Raw genomic sequence first — 23144 nt, 5'->3', positions numbered from 1 at the left:
TCGAAAAGGTCGGCACTATAATAGCCACTGCCATTCTAAGTTTGATATAGATGGGAATGTGATACTTCAATGTCAGAATGCCTTCCAGGGAAACGGGAGGCAGAGCGCGGGTCGGCGCCGCGCTCCAACACCAAATTGCATGCCGAATCAGCAGATGCACAATCTTCCGCAACCACAACCGCCAGCGCTAATGCCGACCCAAACACCATTCGGGCCACCAGTGGCAGCGCAGGCTTGGACCTTTATTATAATTATACCTTTAAAAATGTATCTAAATCCACTAACAAACTTTATTGCTTCCCTGGGCTTGTTTTTTTTATAGACCATGGCCTAAAAGTTGCTGAGGAAAGTGAGAACTGCTCCTCGTACAGAGAACACAGAGTCAAAAAAAAAAAAAAAAAAGGTGTGTGTGTGCCTTTGCTGTTTATAGGCTTGGAGTTTTGTCTCTTAACAATTTTATTTGGCTTTTTAGGTTTCAATTTGGCAACCATGGAGGAAACTAAGACTCCACCGTGCTGTGATCCAGGAGGGGTCTGGGGACGCTTTTGGGGCCCCCCGACCAATTTTTGTCGGATAAGCCTCCTCTACCCCCTTGGTTCTATGCACCAGTGGACATCTGAACTTCCTCATACTAAAAAGTTGTTAAAGTCTTTCCACTGCAGTGTGAAATGTCCTTTTAGTATTGTGTTGTATTGATAACATGTTTTGTTAGTGTTGTAATTCATGTGATCGTTTATATGTCGACTAAGGAATCCCTCGTCTATATGTTGATTGTTGATTGTGCTATTCTGTTGTACTGCTCTTTTTATTGTTAGCCTTTAGGTCATGTTTGTGAAGATTTTAATGGAATGTGTTGTATGAATCTTTCTGAGCACTCGCAATCTATACATGCTGCAATACAATCACTTAAAGAAGGGATCACGCATTTGCAATCACAAGATAATTGGGACTGGTTTGATAAACTTTTTTCAGTATGGGGTTTAACAGGATGGTTAAGAAGTTTAGTTAAGACTGTTTGTTATGCTTTATTTGCTTTCTTGCTTTTGCTAACATTGCTACCTTGTATCTTCCAATGTTTTCAACGGATGCTCAATCGTGCCATGAAAAGAGTTTATCTTGTTCAGTCAGAAGGGGGAATTGAGGCAGTACAATCTCGAACTGTTGGTGCCGAGCAATTGTTGATGGAACGGTTCGACCATGGGCCCTGGGCTAAGCGCAAGGACAGCTCTGCGTAAAGCAACTTTTGTAACCGCAGGGACCAGTACGTTAGAACACTCGAAGGTTAAGGAGTAAGCAAGACGATTAGATTAAGGGACTCGGCACGATTGTTATGTCTACTAAGAAGCTCAAATGTGTGAAAGACAAGCTTTGTTAGTTAATTGTTGCTAAATGCTTTGTAACCAATCAAGTTAAAACGTGTGTAACGAGATGTAGAAATCACCAATCAGCAATATGTATACGTGGCATTAGCTCTTAGATTAGTGTATAAATATCGCCTTCTGATTCAATAAAGAGGACATTTGTTTGCATCAAACAAGTCTCCATCTCGCATCTGTTTGCATCAAACTCCCACTGCGACAAGTAAGGGCCACTGCAAAAGTGCCGCCAACACCCAGACTAAAATGGAAAACAGACACCCCTGTCTGGGTGGAGCAGTGGCCTTTACAAAAAGAGCGGCTATAAATTGCCATCACTATAGTGAAAGAACAGCTGGATGCAGGACACATCCAGCCATCAGTCAGTTCGTGGAACACACCAATATTCGTGGTTCCTAAAAAGTCAGGTAAATGGCAACTAATACAGGATTTACGTAAGGTGAATAACCAGATGTGGCCAATGGGCGCCCTCCAACCTGGGCTGCCCTTACCTACGATGCTACCAAGAGACTGGCACCTTCTGGTCATTGACCTTAAAGACTGTTTCTTTAACATTCCCCTTCATCCAGAAGATACAGCGCGCTTCGCGTTCACCATCCCTTCAATCAACAAAAGTGAACCTGCAAAGAGGTACGAATGGGTAGTGCTGCCACAGGGAATGAAAAACTCCCCAACAATATGCCAGATGTATGTGGCATGGGCACTATCGCCGATCCGCAACGAGATGCCAGATACATTAATATATCACTACATGGACGACATATTGTTCTGTCAAGAAGCCCCGTTCCCTGACGACTTCAGTCAAATGTTGACCAGCCGACTGAAGACGAAAGGACTAATAGTTGCTCCAGAAAAAGTGCAAAAAAAATCGCCCTGGAGCTACTTAGGGTGGAAAGTTACCCATGCCATGGTGAGACCACAGAAACTGGAGGTAATAAGTTCGGTTAAAACATTGAACGATGCCCAAAAATTAGTGGGCGAACTCCAATGGGTTCGACCCATTGTAGGTCTTACCAATGCAGATATCCACCCCTTTCTGTCATTGTTACGGAGCACGCACCCAGGTGCGTTAGTGAACTGGACGAATAACCATACTAATGCATTGAAACTGGTCGTCCGTAAACTGGCAACCGGCTATGCGGATCGACGGGATGCCACTCAACCCATCGGAATCTGGGTATGTAATCACCCGTCATACCCATTCGCGCTGCTACTACAAGACTTCAACTGGAATAAGGAAAATGGGGAATATTTCCGCAACACCGATAAACGACGATGCGATCAGAGCTCCCTGAGATCGGACTCCATAGCCATCTTGGAATGGCTATTTACATCGCACACGCCACAGAAGGGTATTTGGCAACAGACCGAGATGATAGCATTCTTGATACGGAAGGGACGGCAGCGTTGCCTGGAGGTAGATGGTCAAGAGCCGGGGTGGATCAGCATCCCCATAAAAGCAATCGACTTTGACTGGCTACTGCAACGCTCCGTGCCTCTACAACTTGCCATATTCGGGTATTCCGGGGAAGTCCGCCATGGAGGCCCAACACGCAAGCATTTACAGACCATCAGCCAGCTTCATTGGATTGAGCGTCCGATCGTTTCAGAGCGCCCAGTGCCTGGCATCACAGTTTTTACCGATGCTGGAAAGAGGTCAAAAACGGCTGCCTGCGTATGGCAGGATAAGGGTCGGTGGAAACAACACCTGATTCCGGGCACTGCGGAAGATAATCTACAGACTCTGGAATTGCTGGCTATTATCTGGGCCCTAACGCAATGGCGACAGGCTCCCCTTAACATTGTCTCCGACTCACAATATGCAGTTGGAGTCGCGAACCGCATCGAGGATGCTATCATCAAGCCAGTACAGAATAAGCGATTACTGGAACTCTTCTTTATGTTACAACGTGTGCTAAAAATCCGGACAGAGCCATGCTGCATCCTGCATATCAGAAGCCATAAAACCGCTCTGGGACTGGGTGAAGGAAATGCAAAGGCTGACTCCCTGGTCAGCCTAGGAATACAGAGCCCGGTAAGCCAGTTCGCGAAGGCTCAAAACAGCCACTCCCTATTCCATCAGAATGCCAGGGCATTGAAGCGCACGTTTTCCATACCATGGGAAGATGCGAAAGGAATTGTTAGAGCGTGCCCTCAATGCGCACAATTTGGCCCTGCCCTGGGAATGGGAGTAAACCCACGCGGACTGCAAGCGGGTGAAACTTGGCAAATGGATGTCACCCACGTCCCAGAATTTGGACGTCTGAAATATGTCCATGTAACAGTGGATACCTATTCAGGCATGCTCTGGGCGACAGCTCAAACAGGGGAAAAGGCATTACATGTGGTCCGTCATCTAACCAACTGCTTCGCTGTCATGGGGGTCCCCCAAGTAGTAAAGACTGACAATGCACCCGCCTATACAGGCGGAAAAGTCAAACAATTTTTTGCTACTTGGGGGGTGAAACACATCACAGGAATCCCCCACTCGTCTACAGGCCAGGCGATAGTAGAAAGAGCTCATCGCACCCTGAAGACATATTTGCAAAAACAGAAAGACAGCAAAGACATGGACCCGCAGATGCGGCTGAGCAAGGTGCTTTTTACATTAAATTTTCTTAGCCCAAGCCGTGATTCGCAACAACCCCCTGTGCTGCTGCACTACTCATCCCAGAAGATCAACCGCATGCCAGAAGTTCAAATTAATTACAAGAATCCATCGACAGGTCAATGGGTAGGGCCCAAACCACTACTGTTCACTGGGAGAGGTTATAGCTGTGTATCCACAGACTCTGGACCTCTCTGGGTACCCAGTAAGTGGACACGCCCTGCCACAAACAGACCTCCAAGAAACAACGATGCAGCATCCAGTAGTTCCAATTGAGTTATTTTGACAAATTTGCCTGGACATTTCATGGCCTTCCTTACATTACATGACTTTTCTTACTTGTTGATTGTGTCCCCCCCCCAAAAAAAAACCAACAAAAAACCAAAAAAACAAAACCAAAAAAACCCCAACAAAAACCAAAAAAAACCCAAAAAACCCAAAAAACAAAACCAAAAAAAAAGAGGTGAGAGGGATTAGCACTTTTTGTTGTATCGAGTTTATTCAAAAAAAAAAAAAAAAAAAAAAAAAAAAAAAAAAAAAAAGAGAGAGGGGGGGAAATGTAGTGGAACAAAACAATCAGACGCCTCTGATTACCGTGAAGTGGGTGTGAGCCAGTATCAAATCCACCTGTGCCCAATCAGGGCAGGCCCCCTATTGAGCATGTGCAAGACCAGGGGGCCAATAAAAGGTGAGGCTCACACCCACCGAGTAGCTCACTCTTGGGCTAGTCACAAGAGAGGCTGGTAGTTCATCGAGCCACGGTCCGATCTTCCTAGTTCTACTACATGAGTGATAGACTTAGAGCACGACTTTCAAGCCTATGCTGCTACACCTACTCAGACCTTGAGGCATCGACCCCTGAAGAAAGATTCGTCCGGCTACATATTATGTTTGTTTAAGAGTTAGAATTGCAAAAGTCTTTAACCAAACATGGGCTTGTGCAAAAAGAAAAAGGGGGTTATGTTGTAGAATGTTCCTGAATGCTCCTGAAAAGGTAGGGGGGCGTGACCCCTTTGCTGTGCCCAGCCCCATGTTTGAGGGGCCAATTAGATCGGACCATAATTCTGTGCTACCTGCACCAGGGATTCGTTGTACTACAGGTAAACACACTGGGTGTCCAATAATACGTTATATTGTTGTGTGGTGGTGGGGGTGTGGTCACAGAAACACTATATAAGTAAAAGTTACTGTGCAATAAAGGGGAAGCTTCTTTATCAACCATATTGGTTACATTAGTTTTCCCTCACGGTTTCTGAAAGGATTAGACCCAGCCAACATGGGTTTAGGAAGGGCAGGTCCTTTCTGACCAACCTGATCTCCTTTTATGATCAGGTGACCCATCTGGTGGCTGAGGGGAAGGCTGTGGATGTGGTCTACCTGGACTTCAGCAAGGCCTTTGACACCGTCTCCCACAGCATCCTCCTGAAAAAGCTGTCAGCCCACAGCTTGGACAGGGGCACGCTGCGCTGGGTTAAGAACTGGCTGGAGGACAGGGCCCAGGGAGTGGTGGTGAATGGTGCTGCATCCAGTTGGCGGCCGGTCACTAGTGGTGTCCCCCAGGGATCAGTGTTGGGCCCAGTTCTGTTTAATATCTTCATTGATGATTTAGATGAAGGGATTGAGTCAACCATCAGTAATTCGCAGATGACACTAAGCTGGGGGGGAGTGTGGATCAGCTGGAAGGCAGGAGGGCTCTGCAGAGGGACCTGGACAGACTGGAGAGTTAGGCTGATTCCAATGGGATGAGGTGTCCAGTTCTGGGCCCCTCAGTTTAGGAAGGATATCGAGGTCCTGGAGCGGGTCCAAAGGAGGGCAACCAGGCTGGTGAAGGGACTCCAGCACAGACCCTATGAGGAGAGGCTGAGGGAGCTGGGGCTGTTCAGCCTAAAGAAGAGGAGACTCAGGGGAGACCTCATCACTCTCTACAACTACCTGAAAGGAGATTGTAGCCAGGTGGGGGTTGGTCTGTTTTGCCAGACGACTTTCAACAAGACAAGAGGGCATGGTCTTAAGTTGTGCCGGGGGAGGTTTAGGTTGGATATTAGAAAGAATTTCTTTACGGAGAGGGTGATCAGGCATTGGAATGGGCTGCCCATGGAAGTAGGGAATTCTCCATCTGTGGAGATATTTAAAAAGAGACTGGATGTGGCACTTAGTGCCATGGTCTAGTAACTGCAGCGATAGTGGATCAAGGGTTGGACTTGATGATCTCTGAGGTCCCTTCGAACCCAGCCAATTCTATGATTCTATGAAAGGAAAAGTCCTGCTGTGCCCGTGTGCAGTCAGTTCTCTAAGGAGAGCAGGTGGGAGGTGGTACAGTGACGCTGTAACCTCTATCTGCAGAGAGGTGTGGAGAGGTCTGATGCAAGGACCAGGGATAGAAGTCCCAGGTGGGACATGAGAGAAATGGTGGAGTAGGGGAGGTGAGAAGTAAAGTTTCCTGTATTGAAATGAGACAACCAGGTGCCACTAATTGCCAGGGAGTGAGCATGAGCTTGTGTCAAGCCCACCTGTGCCTAATTAGGGTGGGCCCCCACTGCGCATGAGCAGGACCAGGGGGCCAATAAAAGGTAAGGCCTAAGACACAAACTCAGCTCACACTGAAACTCACAATCTCGGCATGCTTGGCTTAACTGCTGCTTTCAGCACTGCACTACCTTTGTTGCTCCACTAGAGCTCATCACCGTCAGGGTGAGGCTTTGAGGAGTCTCGAACCTGTGGCCTCCAGCATTGCTCGGGTTGTGTCATTACGTGCTTAGCCGGCTGCGCCACTCAAGCCTCACCCTGTGGACGATGAGCGCTAGTGGTGCAATGAAGGTAATACAGTACTCCAAGAGCAATTGACCTCTCTGCAAGCGTGCTCAGGACTGAGCTGAGCCTGTGCTTCAGGACTCACCTTTTATTGGCCCCCTGGTCCTGCTCATGCGCAGTGGGGGCCCACCCTAATTAGGCACAGGTGGGCTTGACACAAGCTCATGCTCACTCCCTGGCAATTAGTGGCACCTGGTTGCCTCATTTCACTACAGTTTCCCACACAATGGTAGGCCTCAAGGGACTTCTGCCAGTTTTCTCTAAAATTAAGTCAAAAGTAGATCTCTTAAATATAAAATAACTTTACAAACTGTTTTCATTAAGCACAGTATGAAATGTTCCTCCTTAACTACGGTGGGAAAACCTCTCCAATTAGCTGTACAAGTCTTGAAGATGTGAAGAATTCTCCATCCCTGGAGATATTTAAAAAGAGACTGGATGTGGCACTCAGTGCCATAGTCTAGCAACCGCAACGGTGGTAAAAGGGTTGGACTCGATGATCTCTGAGGTCCCTTCCAACCCAGCCAATTCTATGATTCTATGATTCTATGGAGAGACATGGCCCTTTGTTGCTCTCTGTATTTCAATGAGCCTCAGGGTGTGTTTTGGTCTGAGTCCATGTTCCTCAGGTGCTGAGAGATGAATGAACAAACTGTTCCAGAAGTCAGAATGGAACCTGAAAGTACCTTGAAGCATTGATTCGCCAGTAGGTCAAGGGAAGAGATTCTGCTCCTCTGCTCCACTCTGGTGAGACTCCACTGCAGTGCTGGCTCCAGTTATGGAGCCCCAAGCACAAAAAGGATATGGAGCTGTTTGAACAAGTCCAGAGGAGGGCCCAAGGATGATCAGAGGTCTGATTATCAGGAGGTCTCTAGGACAACCTCTTGATTAGGATGTCTTAGGAGTACGGGAAGGTTGCTCAGGCCTTTATTAATTTTGCTGCAGGGATGGATATAACACAAGCTCTCTGGTAGATCTGTTTGAGTGTCTTGATGAGGAGCAAGTTTTTGAGTTTTTCCTCCCTTTTTTTGGATGATGCCTCTTGGTTCTCACCCTCCCATCATGTACAACCAAGAAGGACCTGGCTCCATTTCTTGCTGATACCCAATGAGTTATCATAGAATCATAGAATATGCTGAGTCGGAAGGTACCCATCAGGATGATCAAGTCCAACTCTGCTCCTGTGTAGGGGACCCCCAGGATCACACCATGAGCCTGAAGGCATCATCCAAAAGGTTCTAGAACTCAGGAAGGCTTGGTGCTGAGACCACTTACCTGGGGGAGTGGTCAGTGCTTGGAAGCAATGAAGCTGTACCATTGCTCAACTGCCTTCTGGGTGAAAAAATCAGAACCAGCCCCATCTCTTCCGCTCATGAGGATCCATAGACTGTAATGGGGTGTCCCCTCAGCCTTCTTTTCTCCCAAATGAACAATCCAAGTGACCTCAGGTGCTCCTGATGTAAACACTTTGAAAATACAAAATATGTCTCTTGAATCAATTTTTTTTTCTTCCTGCTCTTTTGCAACACGCTGTCAATTTACATATTATTACCTCACCAGATGCCTGACAGACACCTAAAAGATAAGAATGCTTATCAGGTCGCCTCCTGGTGCATGGTGGAGACAAAGATAATGAAAGTAGAAGGACACCCAAAAAGACTTAAAGATAAGGATGACTCATCTTCGGGAAGTCTGTGTGTATCAGGGACTTATGCAAAAAAGAGACCCCTCTTTTTTGCTGTATAAAAAACCCCAGGAGAAAAGGAGAAGTGGCTTTTCCTCTAGACCTCCCTCTCTCGGCACTTCGGTTTCCAGCTACGGGGCAGACACAGCAGAGGATCGGACAAGCGGAGAACACAGATCAGCAGGAGCCACTCCAGCCAGAGGCCAGGGCCGGCGGACGGTGATAACATCTTAATTACTCCCTTGTTTCTTTTTCTCTTCTTAACGACTCTTCTCTCCAAAGTAGGTAGTTGTATAAATCCTTGTAACTTGTTTAAATCATAAAGCTTGTTATTTTTATAAATTCATGCATCGTCTCTGAGTAGTGGCTGAATTTTCCTCACAATCAAAATATAAAATATTAACTCGAATTGTAAAAGCTCCTCTTAAGTCATCCCTTCAAGACCCTTTACCATCCTTCTTGCTCTCCTTTGGACACTCTCCAACACCTTGATGTCTTTTCTATACTGGGGTGCCCAAACTGAACACAGCACTCACAGTGAAGCTGTGCCAGTGCAGAGGAGAACAGGACAATCACCTCCCTGGACTGTCTGGTGACACTGTACTTGATGCACTCCAGGACACGGTTGTTGTTCAGCACTTGGCTACTGATTGCCCATCTCTCTAACCTGCCGAGATTTCTCATCCACAAACTTGCTTCAAATTCCTTCCAGCCCTGCACCCAAGTCACTGATGAATATGTTGAAAAGGACTGGGCAAAGGATGGAGCCCTGCAGGACCCCACTAGTGACTTGTCACCAGCCTAATGTGACCCCATTCACTGTCACTCTACTCCACCTGTGAGCCAGTTGCTCACCCATCACATAGCACGGTTGTCCAGCTGTATGATGGACATTTTATCCAGGAGGTTGCTATGAGAGACAGTACCAAAAGCCTTCCTGAAGTCCAGAAATATTACATCCACTGACTTCCCTTGATCAGCTAGGTGGGTCACCCTGTCATAAAAGTTTTTACCCACAAGGATCCCCAAGTCATTCTCTGCAGGGCTACTCTCAATTCATTCATCTTCCAGTCTTTACTGAGAGTGGAGATTTCCTCCTCCCAGGTGCAGAACCTTGCACTTGGCCTTGTTGAACTTCATGAGGTTTGCACAGACCTACTACTCAAACCTGTCCAGGTTCCTCTGGTTGTCATCCCTTCCCATCATGTGAATCAACTGTGCCCCTGAGCTTGGTGTCATCTGCAAACTTGCTGAGGAATAACTTGATCCCACCATCCCTGTCACTGATGATGATGTTCATTAGTACTGAGAACATCCAGTTCTATTTAGAAGGTATCTTTAAAATCAGAAGGGACATCCTTCATCCCTGGACACTGATCCATTGACCATTACTGTCTACATGACATCATCTAGCCATTTCCTTGTCAATCCAACTGTCATCCATCAAACACATCTCCCTCCAATTTAGCAATGAGAATGTTGTAGGGGATCATATCAAATCTTGGTAGATGATGTCTGCAGCTCTTCCCTTCTCCACTGCTGCAATTACTCCATGGCAGAAGGCCAGGAGGTTGGTGAGGCTCTCTTTGCCCTTTGTGAAGCTGTGTTGGCTGCTTAAGATCACCTCCCTCAACTCCATACATTTTGATATGGCCTCCAGGAGGATCTGTTCCATGATCTGAAGTCTCTTCAACACAAACATGGAATTCTGTCCTAGTCATCCTGACATTTTTCATGTGACAAAGATACCAGGAAAAAGTAATTTTAATATAGAAGTTGTGACTTAATAGGATTTGATGTCAAGGATTGCTCTATTACGATGTGGAAGGGATGTGCAGGGGTTAAAAAAAGAGTGGCTGACACAGGGATCTGAGGCATTGATTTCCAGAGGGACAGTGGAAAGGGAGTCAGGACAGGGTTGGAGTGATTTGTTCAGGGATCAGGGAAAAGAATGAGGAAGGCCCTCCCATTGAGTCAGGGGGGTCAGAGTGAACACCTTTGCTTTCTAAACTCCTTCTCAGAGGACTCAAAGTGTGGCTAGATCAAACCCTAACACCAGTCAGAAAAAGGACATCAGGTAAAGAAATAACTGATGGATCCTTTATTTATTAAAATGCCCAGAGGACATAGACGTTATTTAAAAAACCTTTCCAGGAGCTGTTTTTTTAACACCAGAAAGGAAGATACGGATCTGGAAATTGTATGAACAATGAGATTTCTTTGTGCACATCATTATGATATGTAAAAGAGAGAAAACACCTCCACCACCCCCAACTCCATAAAGAAGGCTGAGTCTGTTGTAAGATATCATAAATGGCATGAGATACATTATCAATTATACGCATGATAAATTGAGCATTTTATTAATTGAGAAAAAAATCCTGTTGTGAGTTTCCACACAGCACCCTTGAGATCCTGGTTCCTCGTTCTCTAGATGAGGGGGTTCGCTGCTGAAGGAACCACTGAGTACAGAAATGACACCACCAGGTCCAGGGATGGGGAAGAGAAGGAGGGGAGCTTCAGGTAGGCAAACATGGCAGTGCTAATGAACAGGGAGACCACAGCCAGGTGAGGGAGGCCCGTGGAAAAGGCTTTGTGCCTTCCCTGCTAAGAGGGGATCCTAAACACGGCCCTGAAGATCTCTACTTATGACACCACTGTGAAAACAAACCAGCCAAAATCCAAACAGGAAATGACCACACTAAGCCCAAGTTCCCTGAGGTAGGAGTGTGAGCAGGAGAGCTTGAGGATCTGGGGGATTTCAGAGAAGAACTGGTCCAGGGCATTGCCCTGGCAGAGGGGCAGGGAAAATGTATTGGCCGTGTGCAGAGAGCAGTGAGAAACCCAGTGCCCCAGGCAGCTCCTGATATGTGGACACAAGCTCTTATTTCCAGGAAGGTCCTGTAGTGCAGGGGTGTGCAGATGGCCACGTAGCAGTTATAGGACATGATGGTTAGGAGACAGTACTCTGCTGAAATGAAGAATAAAAAGAATAAGAGCTGTGCAGCATATCCCTTGTAGGAGATGTCCCTTTTGTCCCAGAGGGAACTGGCCATGGCTTTGGGTAGAGTGGTGAAGATGAATCCCAGGTCAAGGAGGGAAAGGCTGAGGAGGAAGAAGTACATGGGGGTGTGGAGGTGGTGGTCACAGGCGATGGTGGTGATGATGAGGCCGTTGCCCAGGAGGGCAGCCAGGTAGATGCCCAAGAAGAGCCAGAAGTGCAAGAGCTGCAGCTTCCGCTTGTCTGCAAATGCCAGGAGGAGAAACTGGCTGATGGAACTGCTGTTAGACATTGGATGCCTCTAGAGATATAGGCCTATCAGTGGAAGAAAATAAAGGGAGAAGTTAGGGCAGGGTTCCTTGATTACTAGATGTAGCGGGAGGAGCCTTTCTTGCTCCTGAGGCTCGACGAGCTGCTGACTTCTCCATTGCCTCGCACAAGAGTGAGCTCCCCTCTGTGGGTGTGTGTCCCACCTTTATTGGCCCCCTGGTAATAGGGGGCCTGCCCTAACCAGGCACAGGTGGACTCACACCCACTCTTTGGCAACTCGCGGCACCTGGTTTATCTTGTTTCTCTACAACTAGATTTCTCCTAGATCCACACAAACTGATTCCCCTGTTTCATGAACACCTTTGGCATGTCCCTTTAAACACCCTGGCTGATCCTAGCTGAATGTCCATAAAGGAGTGGGAGGGGTAAGTGCTGTCGCAAAGCAATTGGTAAAAAGGAACAGGGAAGATCTCAGATTTAATCCACTCTTGAGATCTAAGAGCTTTTCAGCATTGTCACACCAATGCACAAGAATCCTGCAGAGCACAGCGGAAGGGATTCAGGGTGGATTGGTCTGATACAGTGTCTCCCACACACATGAAGAAAATTTGCAGAATAATGCAGAACCCCTGGAATTTCTGTGTTGGGGAAACAGTTCAGAAATATATAGATTGTGAGCAATCTTGACTTACTTCAGCTTAGGCTACAGTGGGTTAATGGTTATTGAGGCCTAGTTACAGGTTTCTAAAAATGAGCTAATGGGAAAGAGATAACTAATTGGCAGCAGAAGAGAAAAATAATTATGTGAGAAGAGTGGTTCTGTGAGAATGGAATGTGTAATTGGAATACAAAGCCACCTGCATGATATGATGATGTAAACAAGGCTTCTCTATATAAGTGCGTACAAATTATTAACAAACGATTTCATATGATCATATTGATGTGTACATGGAATCCTTAAGCCTCCGCAGACTTTTTTCCCACATTTCTGGTGCTCTGCAAGTGAAACCCTGAGGGTGCTGAGAGGAAAAGGGACTGCCCCTTAGTGCAGAGTGAGCACACCCCCTCTGTCTATCAGTCCTGCACTCATCTGCAGAAAGACCCTAAAGATGGGGTATCCTGATGGGAGGGTGGGCTGCCCCTAGCCCCACACCCTGCAGTCCCCACAGCCCAAAATCTCAGGCGGTTTGGATGCTTTTCCTCCATGGACACAGTGGCAGGAAAGGAATTGCAGCATCAGTTTCTGAGCTGCACTCAAATCTTCACCCCCCAGCCCATCAAAAAGAAGGGGAAGAACATCTGTGCTGTGTGACAGATGCTAGGGATCAGCTCTAGGGAGGGCAGCAGCTCTGCAGGGTATGGCTGGGAGGTGCAGGAATCCCCCCTGCCATCATCTTCCAGGCAGCAGCTCCCTCTCAATCCCTGCTCATCTCTGCTGCCTGCAGCTCTTTCTCTGTCCCCAGCTATCCTCCCTGTCAGTGCTCACAGCCCCCATCCCACTCCCTGAGTGCTCAGCTCTGCCCTGCAAACCCCTCGTGGCAGCAGCAGAACTTGAGCATCTCTGGCTGTACAGTGGCTCAGGAGTAGCTCAAAAAAGGGCTAAGGAAAACTGGGGTCCCTGTGCCTCCTGTAGAATGCAGAAAGAGCTTTCCATGTCCTGCAGACTATCCATCCAACAAGGAGTGGAGAAAGAACTCCAAGCACAGACTGCTTTTCAGCCAGGGAAATGCTGCCTCTGCACTGCTTCCAAAGGAGCCTCTGCAATGTCCTAGGGTGATGTGGAGCTGTGAGCTGAGCCAGGAAGCACCATCCTGAGTGCAGGAGGACCCTGCCATGTCCTGATGGGCTTCACTCCTGGCAGCCACAGCTTCTCCCCAGAGCACCATAGGGAGTTCCCCAGGCAGTCCGAGAGCTGCCTCTGGCAGGCAGCAGAATCCCTGCTCTACCACACAGCCCCTGGGCTTCAGGACCCTGCTCTGAAGGACAGCCCTGGGCACCCCTGCCTGCACACACACCCTCGCTTCTCTTCACAATTCCCCACCTCCAGCCCCCTTACAGCTTCCATCTGCTGTGGCTCTAGAGCTTTAGGAGATGTCTCCAGGAACTGCACCAGCACTACCCTGCACCAGACACTCATCGTGTAAGAAGCTATGAATGTTCTCCACTGAGCTGACAGTCATCCCCTCCATCTTCACTATCTTGAAGCTCTCTCTGCCTTGCTCATCTCCCCGAGATACCCTCGCAGTTCCCTCAGCCCTGATGCGCTCTGCAGAGGAGCTGCTCCTGCCCAGAGCTGTCTCTCTGCAGCACTGCCCACTTGCCAGCAGCTCCCTCCATCCCAGGAGCTCAGCTCACAACTTTCATGAGCCCTCTGGGGGGTTAATTCTGAGCCCATGACAATTGCTCAAGAGGCAAGGAGAGGAAGCTGCAGAAGCTTCTTTCTCAACAAGAAAGTCCAAGGCAGAGTCCAAGTCCAAAGTTTCTTGCCGTGTGCCTGGGTCCCCCTGAGGAACAGCCCTGAGAAAGTGTCCCCAGGGTGTGTGGGAATCAGGAACCAGGAGGCAGTGATGGCAGGTGGGGAAAAGGAAGGTGCAGGTGGCTCTGGTACTGAGGAAGCCTGGCTGTGCGTCAGGACTGCAAAGGGCCCAGCCCTGAGCCCATTCCCCAAAGGTGCCAGCCCTGACCCCCAGCCCCTGGGACAAGACAAGAGCCATCAGAAAAGTCATGGAGAGCTTGGCTCTGCCAAGTGTGCCTCCAGCTTTTCCACAGCCCTCTGTCATCTCCACCACAATCTGTCCTAGGGCGTCCACCTCCTGTGCCTCTTTCCCTGCAGGCTCTGCTCCTTCACCTGCCTGTCCCACCTTGCTGTCACCTTCCTCTACTGACACCTCTGTGTCCTCCCTGCCTCTGCCTTGTCACACAGAGCCTTGGGCTGATCCAGGCTCCTTCTGGGGGATGTGGTGTTCCCCAGCATGGCCTTTGGAGTGACATTTCTTTCTTCTGCTCTCCACTCCAGGCATCCCCAGCTTCTCTTTGGGCCATTCTTTCTTGCCCAAGCTGTTTCCCACTGTGAAGAAAAGCTCCACCATGCCCAAACCCGCACTTCAGGTGCTCCTAGGATACTCCTCTCCTGCTCACAGTCAATACAGCACTGAGCCTTGGCCCATCAAGCTCTGCAGACTGGCGATGGTCATCAGACCTCTAAACCCGATCTTGGGAGAGCTCTGGATACTCTCCATGGTTATTGTGTGTCACGGTTTAACACTGGCCAGGAAACTAAACTGAGTAACAGATGCTCTCTATTAATCTCTCTCTCCTCCCTGATAAAGAAAGGAGAGAGAATAATGGAGAGAGACTTATGGGTTGGAAACTAAACTACACAACTTTAATGAAACAGCAATGATAAATAGGAAAAATTACTAAATATATACAAATATACAAATATAGAGGAAAACTGATACCACATTCCTTCCTTCCTCTCTCTTTGGTCAATTCTGGCATCTATCTTGTCCGTTCCTCTCCAAAGGAGGGCTGCAGGTGGGACCTCTTTACTCCTTCTGGAGGGTAAAATGTTACTCAGAGCTAAGCAGTGTCCTTGGCTCTGCATACCAGTCTCTAGCAGCAACTATAAACATTGAGTGTTATCAGTCCTAGAAGCATACACTGTCTGAGAAACTTGCTGTTAATTACAGCAAGTGCAACTACTTACAAGAGACTTAGCTGAAAGCAAAAGTACAAGACAGAAAATCACCTTTATCCTGGCCCAAACCAGGACACTGCATTGGACAGAGATCATACAGAATGATTGAATGATCTGTCTAGGATATTGTCACGGTTTAACACTGGCCCGGCGATTAAACCGAATAACAGACGCTCTCTATTAATCTCTCTCTCCTTGATAGAGAAAGGAGAGAGAATAAGGGAGAGAGACTTATGGGTTGGAAACTAAACTACACAACTTTAATGAAACAGTAATGATAAATAGGTAAAATTACTAAATATATACAAATATACAGGAAAATGGAAACCACATTCCTCCCCCCTTTCCCCCAATAACTCTCACGTCACCACCGAGGCTGTAGGGCAGCCCTGGGAAAGTCCAGGCTGGAATCCTGGAGTCAGCAGCAGTTGGGAACCGGAGGCAGGAACACACAGATATGGGCTGGCATGGATCAGGACCACAGGCAAAACGAACGGACGGGATCCTTCCAGGATGCCGGGTGAAGGAAGGGAAGCAAGAAGTCAGGAAAAGATCCGGCTAAGATCTGTCTCGGCCCTCGTGATGCCTCAAATTTATACGGAGTGTGACGTATATGGGATGGAATACTCTGTTTGGTCAATTCTGGCATCTATCTTGTCTGTTCCTCCCCAAAGGAGGGTTCAGGTGGGACCTCTTTACTCCTTCTGGACGGTAAAATGTTTTCCTCAGAGCTGAGCAGTGTCCTTGGCTCTGCATACCAGTCTCTAGCAGTAACTATAAACATCAAGTGTTATCAATCCTAGAAGCACACACTGTCTGAGAAACTTGCTGTTAATTTCTGCAAGTGCAACTACTTACAAGAAACTTAGCTAAAAGCAAAAGTACAAGACAGAAAATCACCTTTATCCTGGTCCAAACCAGGACAGATATATAGAATCATAAAATCACAGAATAATTTGGATGGGACGGAACCTCTAAGCGTCATCCAGTCCAGCCCCCATGCAGTAAGCAGGGACAGCCTCAACTAGATCAGGTTGCTCAGAGTCTCCTCAAGACTGACCTTGAATATCTCCAGGGATGAGGCCTCAACCACCTCCCTGTGCAACCTGTACCATTTTTCTACTATCCTCATGGTCAAGAACTTTTTCCTAACATCCAAACCAAATCTACTCCTCTCTTAAGTCCTTTCTGCCCTATAGCAACAACCACAGCAGTTATTATTTTAGACTCCCATGGGTTACAAAGTGCTGAGATAATGACAGATCTGATCAGAGCATGTGAAAAAAAATTAGTTATCATTCTAAATTTTATCTGTTTAAGAGCTGTTTTTCACCATGTTTATTGTTTGTGCTTTTTTGGTTTTTGGTTGGTTAATTTTCTTTTTTTGGTTGGTTGGTTGGTTGTTTTATTTTAATGTCAGATTACCAATTATTGGAGCAATTCTTTCTTGAGTAATGTAAGAAAATAGGCTAAACAAAAATCAGACAAACAAACAAGGATAAGAGGAATGTCCTGAGGCCTTCGTATATCCCCTGCTCAGAGAAAGACTGATTAGAGGGATGGGATCAGAAGCATCCATCCCAGACTCTGAGGCACACCCCTGGAGTTGCTCCTGCAATTTCTGTGCGTGGCTATCATCAAACACCCGTTGTACAGGCCATGTGCAGGGTGTTTTATATGCCATTGCTCCCTCCGTTCTGCTTGCAGAGAGATGCTGCTGTAAATCTCCAGTACAGTTTAATTACCAGATCCCTGTGTTTCACCACAGGAATCCTGAGAAGTCAACACATCATCACTCGTTAGGAATACAAAAGTAACAAGGACATACACAAGACACTGAGCAGCTGTTATCTTGGCACTGTGTCAGAGGGTTAACATCATGGACCTATAGGAAAACAAAATTATTGATATCCTGGAAAAGAAAGACATTCAAAGCAGAAATTGTTAACAGTAGAGAACAAAGATTGAGCGGGTTTTTGAAGTTAAAGGCATTTTTCCCACTGCTGTAAAGGAGTTGGCTCACAGGGTCCTTTGCTTCTTTACTAGGGAATGTGAAAAGAGGTTAAGGACAAAAAGCAGTTACTTGTGGTCATCCCTTAATTCATCAGACAACTACTGAGGGTGTAGCATTACACTGAATTACAAAACATCAGAATAAAACACACTGAAATGAAAAAACATATGAGCAGAGAGTAAATAATGTCCCTTTGGAAGATATTTCATATTCCTGGCTCTGCAGCAATGACCTCTATACCATAAGGAAACATTGCTTACGTTTACCTTCAGCAGAATTTTGTCAGCAAATATAATGGATCAGTGACGAACATTATGCTCAGGTGCCTGCTCCCTGTGGACCGATCTAAGAGGGTCCGAGGGTCCAGTGGAGGGGGTTCCTCCACCAAGTCCCTTATAAGAACTCAGAGGCAAACCCTGCCTGGTGACATTGGGTATGTGATGGACACCTCAGGGCAGCTTAGACCATTTCGGCAGTGCTTTGAGAGCAGCTGATTTCCAGCACTGCAGTTGAGGCCAGGACCACCCCAGCTTGATCCACGAGATGAGTTTGAAGCACATCATAGTGAGGTCTCCACTCGTGGCCTCACACTCTCAGCCTTTGCTGGTCCCTTGATGATACACTGAAGGAAGAGGCCAACATTTTTCACAGTGTGCTTATGTGGCAGTTGCAGTAGCCATGTCTCCATGAGCTAAGCAGGAGAGCCCCTACCCAGCCCACATGAAAAGAGGTCCCTGTGGACACCCACAGTGGGCTGTGTACATCCCCGAGATGAACACCTTCCTCGTGTCTGCTCCAAGTGGGTGCTGGTACCCATGATCTCCTGTCTCATATTTACCCCTCCTCTGCAGGTGTCTTTGCAAACAACCTCATACTTCATGGGCCACTCTTCAAACCGCTGATCCAGACTGCTGATCAGCTCATTTGCCCTTCTCTGCACCCTCTCCAGCACCTCTATGTCCTTCCTATCTTGTGGTGTCCAAAACTGCACACAGTGCTCGAGGTGCAGCCTCACCAAGGCTGAGGACAAGGGTAAGATCACCTCTCTGGCCCTGCTGGTCACACTCTTCCTGAATCAGGCCAGGATGGTGGTGGCCTTCTTGGCCACCTGGGCACACGGCTGGCTCATGTTCAGCCAGCTGTCAATCAGCACCCCCAGCTCCCTCTCTGCTGGGCAGCTCTCCGGCCACTCCTCCCCAAGCCTGTAGTGCACTTGGCCTTGGCCCATCCATCAAGCCTGTCCAGATCACTCTGCAGAGCCTCCCTACCCTCAGGCACATCAACACTTCCACCCAGCTCAGTGTGGATTTATTCAGGGTGAATTCTATCCCCTCATCTAGGTCATTGATAAACATGTTCAACAGGAGCAGCACCAGCACCAGCACTGAGCCCTGGGGGACACCACTCGTGACTGCCCGCCAGCTGAATTAAACTCCATTGACCACAACTCCTTGGGCACGGCCATCCAACCAGTTTTGAACCCAGCAAAGCACGTGCCCATCTAAGCCATGAGCAGCCAGCTTCTCCAGGAGAATGCTGGGGGAAACTGAGTCAAATGCCTTAGTGAAGTCAAGGTAGACCATATCTACAGCCTTTCCTTGATCCATGAAGAGAATCACCCTTGCATAGAATGAGGTCAGGTTTGTCAAACAGGACTTTCCCTTCACGAACCCGTGCTGACTGGGCCTGATCAACCTGTTTTCCTGATTTAACCCCATAATGGGACTTAGGATGAACTGCTCCATCAACTTCCCAGGGACTGGAGTCAAACTTGCAGATTTTCCTTCCATCCCTTCTTATACCTGAGTGTCACGTTGGCTGACTTCCAGTCTGTTGGTACCCATCCAGTCAGGCAGGACTGTTGCCTCCGACGAGGCGTGGCGACCTGGTTCAAGAACGACTCAGCAACCAACCCCAGGTTGTCCGGGCCATCAGCTCACAGACGTCAATATGATGGACAGCAAATGGCGTTTATTGTTTATGTTACACCGCATTTTATAGCCTAGGTTTACATCGTCATTTCCGTCTGCTTGCGTTAGGGACCCGTACCTATTGGTTGTCAGGAGGGAAGCCTTATCTTAACTTTCCGTACAGCACGATATCTTCCGGCCGCCAAACCTTAACTGTCACATTTCAAACCTAAACTACCACACTGCAAACCTTAACTACCACACAGGACTGCTGATCAGTGATGAAAATTGTCTTGGTGAGCACCCATGCCATTTCTTTCAGCACACATGGATGCTTCCAATCCAGCCCCATAGATCTGTGCACATCTCTATGGTGCAGCACGTCACTGACCATCTCCTCCTGGATTGTGGGGAGGTCTATTCTGTGCCTGGTCCCTGTCACCCAACTGAGGGAGTTGGATTCCTTCTATGTAGTGAAATGAAGCAACCAGGTGCCACTAATTACCAGGTAGTGGGCATGAGCTTGTGTCAAGCCCACCTGTGCCTAATTAGGGTGGGCCCCCACTGCGCATGAGCAGGATTAGGGGGCCAATAAAAGGTAAGGCCTGAACTCACAAGCTCAGCTCACACTGAAACTCACAACTGTGGCATGCTTGTCTTTACCAGCTTCTTTCAGCACCGCGCTACCTTCATTGCTCTACTAGAGCTCATTGCCGTCAGGGTGAGGCTTCTGAGTCTTGAACCCGTGGCCTCAGCATTGCTTGGGTTTGTCGGTTACTGCGTGCTAGCCAGCTGCGCCACTCAAGCCTCACCCTGACAGTGCTGTATGGTATCAGCTGCTGCACTTACTATTGAACAAGAACAACGTCAGGACCACCGCTCTTGGGTGGGAACTTTCAGTAAGAAGCATGTTTGCTCATGTTGATGTTGCAGCTCAGTGACCAGGGGGGTCTGCACCACCACAGCCATTGACCTGCCAAGACCCAAAATGGACAATATCAGCAGTTTTCACCCTCTGCTACTTCTTTTTTCCCATGGATCAGGTGGCACCTCAGCCACCAATATCCCATGGATGAGGAACCGTTGACCAAGTCTGGGACTACGAGTGGATCCTGCTGCCCCCACTCCTCCCAGAACGATTTTAGAAAGCAAGAGGGTCCACTCTGAACCTCAAGGTGGGATCATTGCTGCACACCAGGGTGGGACAAGGGGGGTGTTTTGAGGAGGAGGTCCTACCTTCAAAGAACCAAAAGGATTCTCCAACCCTTTCCACTCAAGAGTCATGAAGATTTGCTCCATTGCATATTTGTATGATTTTATTGAGTATCTTCTTAATAAAAACAACCCACAAATAGTATTGAACCTATGACTAGTGTGCCCCCACCCAGTTTTGCAGCCACAACCATCTGGACACTGAAGCATAACAATATTTGTTACGATCCGAGTTATTATTTTATTTTGATTGCGAAGAAAATTCAGCCACTACTTATAGATGACGCGTGAATTTTACAAAAATATTTAAGAGAGTTACACAGGTTTATTTTAAAAAGGGAAAACCAGCTTCCAGGCTAGCAGAAAGCCTTTGCATAAATTAGTCACCTTGGAAAGAGAGTCATTAAGGTAAGAGGGAAAAACAAAGAGATTTTGTCACCGTCCGCCGGCCCTGGCCTCAGGCTGTATTCGTTTGTGAAGGATCTGTCGCTTCTGCCGCTTTTCGGTTCCTCCGCTGTAGGTGTCTCGTAGCTGAAGCCGAGGTGCTGAGAGAAGGGGGTGTCTAAAAGAAAAGCTGCTTTTTCCTGTTTTCCTAGGGTTCTTTATACCCAAAAAGAAAATGGGTCCCTTTACTGCATAAGTCCCTGATACATACAGATTTCCAGACTTCCCGGAGATGAGTCATCCTTATCTTTTTGTCTTTTGGTGTCTTGCTACTTTCATTGTTTTTGGACTCCACCATGCACCAAGAAGCGACCTGATAAGCAATCTTATCTTTTAGGTGTCTGTCAGGCATACATTGAGGTAAACATATATTAATTGCAAGCATGAAGAGAGAAGAAAGAAAAAAAAAGTGATTCAAGAGACATATTTTGTATTTTCAATTCCACGTGTATACATCATTTCACCCCGTAGTTCTTGAGTCAGTATTTTTTTTTCTATTTATAATTTTTTTTAATTTTTATATATATATATATACACATCCCATTTGGCGCGGTTATGTCGTGTGGCTGTTTTTATAGTCTGTGCCATTATAGCAGGCAAATTCCATCTCTGAGGATTCCACTAAGGAGCAACCGAGACTTTCACCTTGCCTGACACAGTTTTTCCCACCGCACGTTTACCTAGCTCAAAAGCCAGAATATTGTTAATGTGTGTTTGTGGGGGGGGGAATTGTGGTAAACTGTCTGTAGTACCACACGTTTCCCAAATCATACATACCACACCATATCACGTCACCTACCCCCGTGGGTTTTGAGACTAGGGGAGTGTGTATTTTCAGGATAAACACATTTATATATATATATATTATTTTTTTTTAAAATAGCAGAGAGCATATATAAAAGGTTACAAAAAATAAACTTAATACAAGTAAGGGATGTGCTTGTATGTGCGTGGGAACTCTGGCAGAAGGTCAGTAACCTATTGGGAGACCTCCATACTCAAGAAATTAACAAAAACATAACCGGATTAGGCGGTACCTGGGGAGTGGTGATCAATGCCCTAAAAGAAATAAAAGCCGAGGCGGAAGCTGCCATCACCACCATTGCAGCACTCCCGCTGAAAGCTAGCATTGACACTAGAGCACCACCACCAGAAGCAGGATCCGCTGTTGTCCCCACAGCACCTCCGCTACCCACCCCTCCTCCTGAGGGTGGAAAAACCCGGAAGGCGTTCCTAGGACTAAGGGACAACAGCCTTGCCATCAAGGGCATGAGAGGGAAGTCACACCATATATCGGGCCGGAGGAAGAAAAAGAAGCACCTGCTCCGAGCACCGAAAGAAATGAACAAAAGAATGTGAAGATGCCGACACCCCATGCCCCCGAGATGGGCGGCTCCAGCTGCTGCTTGAAACCACCCCTACTGCCACCTCCCAGCTCAGAAAAAGAGCATGGGAAAGAAGCAGCCACCCCACCAGCTGCACCCATCAGCCTAGAGGACAAAAGAAAAGCCCTCCTGGAACAAACAAATCAGGCCATGAAATCCTTAGAAAAGAGGATGACAGACATAGAACAACGCTCGTCTTTCCATAAATATCGAGACCCACCCACCCTCTCTGATGATGATGATGATGAGGACATTCCAACCCTGCTGTTATTAAAACAGAACAACCAAGGCATCAAAGGTGCTGATAAACCCCGACCCGGAAGATGGTCTAGCTTCATACGTGATGCCATTCTCGAAGGGGATTGGGAGGCCAGCACTGTTGCTTGCCCTGTTCTGCACGATAGCAACGGGCCACCTCAATTTGAACAGCACAGTTGGAAAACCTTACAGCAAGCCAAGAAGACCCTGAGAGAGGGAGGATTAAAATCAGAGAGTGGTCAGGCCGTCCTGGATTGGCTCTTCACTGCTGACACCAATTGCCCCCACGACTGCCGCAATCTGGCCAGGTACCTGCTCACCCCCCTCCCAGCAGATTGTCTGGGCCAAAGAATGGGAGTGCCTGGCCCAAGTAGAGGCAAACCGCCCTCGAGTACCCGGGGATCCACTATCAGGGATAACTGCCAAGATGCTCACGGGCTCGGGACGATATGTAGATGTCCAAGTCCAGCT

At 47.6% G+C, this 23144-nt stretch overlaps 1 protein-coding gene across 1 annotated transcript; it reads right to left on the bottom strand.

The window, feature by feature from the left end:
- Positions 1 to 9968: 9968 nt before the first annotated feature.
- On the bottom strand, positions 9969 to 11772 carry LOC115600105 (olfactory receptor 14I1-like). The gene is made up of 2 exons (XM_030468338.1): positions 11362 to 11772; positions 9969 to 10166 (listed from the first exon to the last, which is right to left on the bottom strand). The coding sequence occupies exons 1-2, from the start codon at positions 11770 to 11772 to the stop codon at positions 9969 to 9971; spliced, it is 609 nt and encodes a 202-aa protein (XP_030324198.1).
- Between the last annotated feature and the right edge of the window lie 11372 nt (positions 11773 to 23144).

Source organism: Calypte anna, chromosome W, assembly GCF_003957555.1.
Source record: "Calypte anna isolate BGI_N300 chromosome W, bCalAnn1_v1.p, whole genome shotgun sequence".
Lineage (NCBI taxonomy): Eukaryota > Metazoa > Chordata > Aves > Apodiformes > Trochilidae > Calypte > Calypte anna.
The sequence above is the reverse complement of the archived record's forward strand: the minus strand, read 5'-3'. Positions and strand labels throughout refer to the sequence as shown.